At 46.5% G+C, this 8,219-nt stretch overlaps 1 protein-coding gene across 4 annotated transcripts in view; it reads right to left on the bottom strand.

The window, feature by feature from the left end:
* evc (EvC ciliary complex subunit 1) overlaps positions 1 to 8,219 on the bottom strand; it is a 13,575-nt gene that overhangs the window by 3,380 nt on the left and 1,976 nt on the right. The window contains exons 2-18 of one of the 4 annotated variants that reach the window (XM_016456557.1): positions 7,536 to 7,634; positions 6,819 to 6,905; positions 6,517 to 6,743; positions 5,603 to 5,675; positions 4,544 to 4,618; positions 4,307 to 4,429; positions 4,011 to 4,163; positions 3,735 to 3,939; positions 3,505 to 3,644; positions 3,253 to 3,351; positions 2,957 to 3,169; positions 2,765 to 2,874; positions 2,563 to 2,686; positions 2,248 to 2,445; positions 1,927 to 2,050; positions 473 to 566; positions 168 to 255 (exon numbers count right to left, since the gene is read on the bottom strand). In XM_016456557.1, coding sequence (XP_016312043.1) covers positions 168 to 255; positions 473 to 566; positions 1,927 to 2,050; positions 2,248 to 2,445; positions 2,563 to 2,686; positions 2,765 to 2,874; positions 2,957 to 3,169; positions 3,253 to 3,351; positions 3,505 to 3,644; positions 3,735 to 3,939; positions 4,011 to 4,163; positions 4,307 to 4,429; positions 4,544 to 4,618; positions 5,603 to 5,675; positions 6,517 to 6,743; positions 6,819 to 6,905; positions 7,536 to 7,634 — 2,232 coding nt within the window. Of the gene's footprint in view, positions 1 to 167; positions 256 to 472; positions 576 to 672; positions 725 to 1,926; positions 2,051 to 2,247; positions 2,446 to 2,562; positions 2,687 to 2,764; positions 2,875 to 2,956; positions 3,170 to 3,252; positions 3,352 to 3,504; positions 3,645 to 3,734; positions 3,940 to 4,010; positions 4,164 to 4,306; positions 4,430 to 4,543; positions 4,619 to 5,602; positions 5,676 to 6,516; positions 6,744 to 6,818; positions 6,906 to 7,535; positions 7,635 to 8,219 lie in introns of those variants that run through there. The other 3 variants (XM_016456556.1, XM_016456559.1, XM_016456558.1) reach the window with 3 other exon arrangements.

Below are 8,219 nucleotides of genomic sequence, written 5' to 3'. Positions count from 1 at the left end.
ATTTTGCATTATTGACACTATTTTCCTAATTAATGCTGTTCAGTTGCTTTGACACAATCTGTATTGTTAAAAGCGCTATATAAATACAGGTGACTTGACTTGACTTGACAGACAGCAGACTGACAGACAGACAGCAGACAGACAGACAGACGGGCTTCAGCACATACTCTGATCTGTCTGTAGGTGTTTGTGTGCGTTGGACTGTGATGATCCATTTTAAACTCCGTCACACACGTCCTCTTCAGCTCAACAGTCCTAAACACACACGAGACACTGCGTTTTACAGCGTGTCTGCAGTCATTGTAATTAATGTCCAGAGTTACTCATTTACAGAACTACATGTGCATGTCGGGTTACTGTAGTTAAACTAACTAAAATCAAACAAAAATTTCCATTCCTTGAAATAAAAGGAACATTAACTGAAATATAATAAGGGTCCTAAAATAACACTGGCGCTTGTGTGTGTCTGTACCTGTGATGTAACTCAGCAGATGTGGGTTTTCTGGCCCAGTTGGTGAGTTGTGTCTGTAGAGCTCCAGTACAGACGGTCCTCTCTGTCTGTGGGTCTGTATCCTCCACACACACACACACACACACACACAGAGTGAATGAGTGTTTTCAGAGCTCCTGCTGCAGGAGAAACCTTCGCTCAAACTCGTCACGCAGCAGCACCTGGTTTCTGTTGAGGTTGTTTTCCTCCATCACAGTCTCCTTTGACTTTGAACTGAATTATAAAGATGTAATTAAAATTACTGCTTAAATTAAGAACAATGCTGAATTTCTTGTTTATTACTGTAAAGCAACAGTATCTGTATTAGGACTGGGCGATATAGCTAAAACACGTATCAACGATATAATGTTTCATATCGTTCGGTATTGATAATTATTGACATTTTTTATAACCTTTTTTAAAACAAAGAGCAATAGAAATAACTCAATTTATTGAGACAAACAGCAAATATTTTTTTGTTTTATCAAACACAAAATAAAAATTAAACAAATATCTAATTTCTAATGTTTTATCTGCAGATTAAATAGGTCTGAAGGAAACTTTTGGCTTGTCTCCCGAAGCCACAGGAGGGTGCCATGAGCAAAATAATGCAGCGCATTAAATTGCCAACGCAAAGGAAATAACTGTCTATAAAAAGAAAAACGTGCATTACATCTAAATTAACTCATATAAATCAAACCTAATTTCGTTAATCGCATAAACAATTATGAACAAAACTGCATCACGTATTTATGCATTGCTTAATACAAAGAGCCGAAGCACCATTCACACAGACTGCATTTAAAAACATGAGACGCAGTGAAAAGCAATAAACCTCCACAAATTTGTGACGTGTTTTCTAAAAAAAGCAGTCATATTTGTCCGTCTAGAAAATGCGCTGAATATGCGTTCTGTGTGAATGGCTTGGTTTGGGTTTTAACCCATTCAAGATCTTCTCCGCATTGACCTTCTATATTTCTCTAATATTTTGAATAAATAACGCAGCAACTGCATGTCTCGTGGGCTAGACTAACAAAACATTAAACTACAACGTCACTTACATCATCATCACCGCATCTCGCGCGCCACTGATGACGCACATCTAACATTCGATTGTACTATTTTTGCATTCAAATGCAAATGTTTATTTTAAATTCGACTAATATTCTTTTTTTTTTACTCACAATCTCCTCATCACAGGCAGCACAGCACTCAAGTTCGTGTTTGTGTGTGCAGTCTGCGTCACTCAGAGCACGTGCCTATATCGTGCACTATATCGAAAAAATGTGATATCGTTATCGAAGAGGGTGTACCGTCGATAAATATCGATACCATTTTATCGCCCAGGCCTAATCGGTGTTATATCAAGCGTTACAGGAATGAAGGTGACTCTGAGCTAAGCCTCCAGCAGCAGAAGAGACGGTCGGGACTCGTACCAGCGGCGCTGCTGTGTGGCGTGAGGCTCGTGTTCCGGATCCGAGAGTAATATTCCCGGACGAGAGACGAAACAGAAACACGTGTCACATAGACGCTTTCACACACGGCGTCGATCAGCCGCTCCTGCAGACAGAGAGAGACATGGACTCCTGATGAGGATTCATTATTATACATCGTTTCACGATGATCATCCTGTGTCACACCACACACCCGTTCTCGCTCACTACCTTCAGTCTGACATCATGATGATCATAAACGTGAGGTTTAAGCGCAGTTCACACAGTGAAGCTCATGATAATGATGCGCCGTGCCGTACCAACCTTTACCCATCTGTCTCTAGCAGAAGCTCCGCCCATCTGCAGGCACGCTGCGCGGGTGAGGGCGTGGCCAATCAGGAAGTGGGCGTGTCCCTGCAGCACATCAGCAGCAGCTTCCAGCTCCGACAGCTGCTCGTGCAGGAGATTCTGACCAATCACAGTCGCGTCAGACGAGACCGTTTCCATGGCAACACAAGAGTCCTGGAGGCAACGGAAAGTTGAAAGTCTGTGTGTGTGTGAGTGTGTATGTGTGTACGAGTGTAAGTTTCTGAGCGCAAGTGAGTATATTTGTGTGTGTAAATGTGAGCGTGTGTGTACCTGTGCATCCGTCAGCTGATTCAGTTTCATCTCTCTCACAGATCGCAGATAAAAACATCGAGCTGCTAAAATTCTCTGAAACTCCAGAATCAAAAGATGCTGCTGCTCTTCAATTAGAGCACAACTGCAACCAATCAAATCCATCAGTCAATCAATCCATAAATAACGAATGAACGGCTCAATCAGTGCATCATGGACTCACCTCATCTGCATATCTGAACACCTGGAAACCGTCGCCGTGACGACCTCGCGCTGCTGTTCTCCAAAGTGATCCAGACATGCGCGAGTCAAAGCCTCGTCCTCCATCCACACCTGCAGCATTCCACAATGCTCTTCAAAACACATCCCATAATGCTCGTCAGTATACTGCATGTGACTAGTGTAACGGCATCACCTGTCTGCGTCGCTGCAGCTGCTCTCGGAGCGTGCGCAGGTGTGTGTGGGCGTGTCTTTCCTCTCGCTGCATCTGATTGGCCACGTTGAGCTTCATGCTCTGCAGCACTGATTGGCCATGGTCTGTGGAGGGGGCGGAGCCTGCAGTGACGCTGCTCAGGATGAACTCTGAGCACAAATCAGCAACGCGTCTGCTGCACTTACTACACAAGCTCTGTGTGACAATAAACACACACACTACTGATACACACGTCACAGGGGTCACACACACACACACACACACACACACACACTGACCGTCCAGCATTCACACAGAGCGTCACTGATTCTTGTGTCCTGCTGCAGCTCAAAGTCTCGCCTCTGATGCCAGTGTCTCACCTGCAGCTCCGCAAACACCTGCCAGTGAGACAGACAGACAGTGAGACAGACAGATAGACAGTGAGACAGACGAACGGATGGATGGACAGACAGTGAGACAGACAGATAGACAGACAGACGAACGGACAGACAGACAGTCTTTCCAGCAGACGAGTCCATGCTGTTTCTCACCTTCATCATGAGACGAGCATCCGTCTGCGTGTCTGACACAGGACTCCACTCAGAGCTCTGAGCCTTCATCATCCTCCTCCTCTTCACACAGGCCTTCTGACAGCGATCCAGGGCGAGCTCTTCAGTCTGACAACTGATCTCTACACACACACACACACACACACACACACACACAGGGGTGAAATAAGAGGTTTCAGAGCACAGCGGTGATGTTGGTCATGTGTCGTTACCATCAGCGCTCTGCTCCAGTGCTTCATTAACTGCAGTCTCCACGTCACTGAGAGTCTGTTTCTCCAGCCGTCCATCATCTCTCAGCTCCTGCACTGATTGGCCAGTGACTTTCAGCATAAGCTCCGCCTCCCGTTTCAGGAGCGCAGTCTTCTCTCTCAGGCCATCGGACACTTCCTGCCAGCACTCAAACCGGTCCAACAGCATCTGTCAAACACCGGCGTTAGTCTGAGTTCAGCGGCGGCACGAGCGTGACAGTGGCGGCACGTGATCCTCACCTTCAGAACGGACGCCTGAACCTCAGCCACAATGTCCTCCATCGGTCGCAGGCACCCGATCACCCTACGCATCACTTCCTCTGAGACGTCACTGGAAAACGTGCGGTGAAGAGTCTGCCCGAGCTGCTCCAGCTGCTTCGCAAAACTCACAGCCTGAACACACAGTTGTGTATGTAAAGAGCGAGTCACAGACAGAGATGCTGCATATACAGTCTACAGGCACTGAGTGTGGCCCAATTCATGCACTAGTCTATGCCGTTTTAGTATAAATAGTGAACAGTGTTTTGGAAGGTTACCATCTGCAGTGAGCGCTCCAGCTGCTCCCGTCCTGTTTTCTCCACCTCCTCTATAGAGCACATGACCGTGTCAGTCTCCGCCCCCTCGTCCACAGACACGCCCCTCATCAGCAGCTCCACCTCCTGCAGGACATTGAACACGTTCAGTACAGCAAGTGTCATGTGAACATGATTTTGAGCTGAATCCGCATCACTCGTGAGCCCGCCGCTGGTCCGTTACGGTCATGTGTGTCTCACCTGCTGCTGCTGCTGGTGAATCACGTCTGCATGCTCTCTGTGGCCCAACAACACTCGCAGAACCTGCAGGAACATCTGCAGCAGATCCACAGAGAACAACAGTAATGAGTTAGATAATGAAACGAAACGAAAACACACTGACATTATAAAGGCACATACGGATCAACATAAAGTGGTCCAGCTGGGGCTCAACACTTCGCTGTGCAACTGGCTGTTGGACTTCCTGACTGGAAGACCTCAGGCAGTACGGGTCGGCAGCAACACATCCAGCACCATCACACTGAACACTGGGGCCCCCCAAGGATGTGTGCTAAGCCCCCTCCTCTTCACTCTGCTGACCCACGACTGCACACCGTCACACAACTCCAACCTCCTTATTAAGTTTGCGGATGACACGACTGTAGTGGGTCTCATTAGCAACAGAGATGAGACAAACTACAGGAGCGAGGTGAGCCGCCTGGCCGGGTGGTGCAGTGACAACAATCTCTCTCTGAATGTGGAGAAGACGAAGGAGATTGTTGTTGACTTCAGGAGAGTGCGCACTCAGCATGCTCCTCTGTCCATCAATGGTGTGACTGTGGAGAGGGTGAGCAGCACCAAGTTCCTGGGTGTGCACATCACAGAGGATCTCTCCTGGACTGACAACACCACAGCACTGGCCAGGAAAGCACAGCAGCGTCTCTGCTTCCTCCGCAAACTGAGAAGAGCCAGAGCCCCGGCCCCCATCATGTGCACCTTCTACAGAGGCACCATCGAGAGCATTCTGACGAGCTGCATCACTGTGTGGTATGGTGCCTGCAACGCGTTGACTTGACTTAACTAAAGCCCCTTCTATTGCCACTACAAAGGAAGCTCTAGTCTGGTTTTCATCTGACTAAAACTGCTAATACTGCTGCTTTTATGTGATAAACTGCTTCTGTTTTTCTGCATTTGTAAGTGAAAAACATCTGCTAAATGAATAAATGTCACCTAATGTCATTCTCTGGTGAATTCTCATCATTCGTCACGAATCTTCACCAGTATATTATGTACGGACAGCTGTGTCGATGTGTGTCGTACCCTGTACTTCTGCTGCTGTAGTTGTGACGTGTGCAGCTGTAGTTCCTGTAGAGTCAAACACAGCAAACTCACCCTGCAAAAACACACAAATATCAGCACTGGGAATAAATCTCCATGGCTGGTTATCTGGATATTCACATCTGCTCTGTACAGTGTTCAGTAGGGCTGTGCAATTAATCGCATGCGCATCTCATCAGTAAACTACACAGAGCCGTAGTTCACTGAGCGTTTATAATCGAATGCGATTCATCTGCGATTATGAACTAATTTTCAGTGAACTACGGCTCTGTGTAGTGAATGCCGCTCCATCTGAAAGCAGGTGATGGAGATTTACTACTAATCACGGGACCGGCTTTACTGACGAGATGCGCTTGACAATCACATGCGATTAATTGCACAGCCCTAGTGTTTAGGGGAATCTCTTTTTCACTATTTCTACTAAATCTCTCAGTGTTTCAGCTTGTACGACTGGAAGATGTTCGAACCGCTTGTTGTACTCCTCATTTGTAACACCGTGTCCTAACCACAAGGCTATGCACATAAAATAGAAACCGCTTCTAGAGTTCGCTGTAGCGGCTGATTAAGACAAAAACTCAGATTAACATGGAAAAGATACGCTTTTACAGCGTGTCGCTGCGGTGTGTGTAGTTAGGACACAGTGTAAGTCGCTTTTCACAGTAAGAGCACATGCATGTTTCTTCCCGTGTACTTTTCATCTGGAGCCAATCAAATGTTCTGTGTGAGTGCGTGTGTGAGTGTGTGTGTGTGAGTGAGAGTGAGTGCGTGTGTGTGTGAGTGAGTGCGTGTGAGTGAGTGCGTGTGTGTGTGTGTGTGTGTGTGTGAGTGAGTGCGTGTGAATGTGAGTGCGTGTGTGTGTGTGTGTGTGTGTGTGTGTGTGCATGAGTTTGTCTGACCGTGAGTGACACAGGGTTTGTGGGTAGTGCCGGACTCTCCTGAACACGTGACTAGTGTGTGTTTTAGACGAGGGGCCGCAGGGGACGAACTGACTACTTTCATCATCATCGTCCCTCTTTTGGCTCAGCCAATCATCACCCAGCGAGGAGGCGGAGTCCTGGCTGGGCGGGGCCTGGCGCTTGGGCGGCTCGTGCAGGGAAGGGTTGGAGGCTCCGTCTGCTAGCGGCTAAACATTCATCAAACACACACATTAATAACGAGTCAGCACTGAAGCTCTGACTGACTGGAGATCAGGACTCACTCTGTATCTCTGGTTGATGGGATACACCACCCTCGCCTTCAGCGCAAACGCCGCCACGTCGCTGTTCACCGCCGACTGACGCCGCTCCTGAGAGAAGACGAATAAAAGATATCAATAAAAGTACTCGCGAACATCACTCAGGGAAGCTTCATTTTGTCAAGCGGACGAAGAAAGTTTGTGCTAGAAACTCGTGCTGGAGCTGGTGTGAGATAAACTCTGCAGGACCTCCAGGAGCAGGTCTGGACGCCCCTGATATAAACTATACCATAGTTTGGGTTCCTTGCCACTGTCGTCTTTGACTTTCTCAGTGAAGATTTAAAAGACAATTAATATTCAATTATAATGACACTGTTTATATTACTGTGAAGCTGCTTTGAAACAAGCTGTATTGTATGAAGCACTATAGAAATAAAGAAGATTTGACTGTATTTAGTACTTGGCAAAGTTCAAGGACGAGGTGAGAGTCTGGTGAGATAAGCAAGTTTTACTAATTAATTCACCAATTCTATCACTTTTAAAAAGTAATATGACACATTATTGATATCCTGGTAACCAAAGTTAACTAGTTATTGACTTTGTATGGACAGTAGGTATGTGACGTGTGCGTTTTCTCCACCATCTCTCGTCTCTCTCTGGCAAACGCACACAGTGAACGAGTGAAGAGGCACATTTATCATGTTTTCTATATCATGTAGGGTTGGAGTTTGTGGTACGTACGGCTCCTGCAGCAGGTTCTGACTCCTCTTGTGTTCTCCTGCTGTCACAGTCACTCTCCTCCTCACACTCCTCTAGACGCCTCCGCAGACCTTCACACACCTTCAACACAACACAACACTCTCAGCATCACCAACTAACAGTCCATATACCGGAGTAGACTACAAAATTATGTTGGCATTAGTGGAAGTGCATTGACATGGTTCAAATCGTACTTATCTGACCATAAATAATTCGTAGCAGTGAATGAAGAGGTATCATATCGATCACAAGAGCAGTATGGAGTACCTCAAGGCTCAGTACTAGGGCCGTTACTCTTCACGCTTTACATGTTACCCTTGGGAGATATCATCAGGAAACACGGTGTTAGCTTTCACTGTTATGCTGATGATACTCAGCTCTATATTTCTCACGGCCCGGCGAAACATACCAATTTGCAAAACTAACGGAATGCACAGTCGATATAAAAAAACTGGATGACGAGTCATTTCTTACTGCTAAATTCTGAAAAAAAAGAAAAAAGAAAACAAGAGGTGTTAATTATCGGACCTAAAACCTCTGCGTGTAATAACCTAGAACACTGTCTAACACTTGATGGCTGCTCTGTCAGTTCTTCGTCATCAGTTAGGAACCTAGGTGTGCTATTTGATAACAATCTTTCCTTAGAAAGCCACGTTTCTAGCATTT

This window comes from Sinocyclocheilus anshuiensis, unplaced genomic scaffold, assembly GCF_001515605.1.
Source record: "Sinocyclocheilus anshuiensis isolate Anshui unplaced genomic scaffold, SAMN03320099.WGS_v1.1 scaffold924, whole genome shotgun sequence".
Lineage (NCBI taxonomy): Eukaryota > Metazoa > Chordata > Actinopteri > Cypriniformes > Cyprinidae > Sinocyclocheilus > Sinocyclocheilus anshuiensis.
The sequence above is the reverse complement of the archived record's forward strand: the minus strand, read 5'-3'. Positions and strand labels throughout refer to the sequence as shown.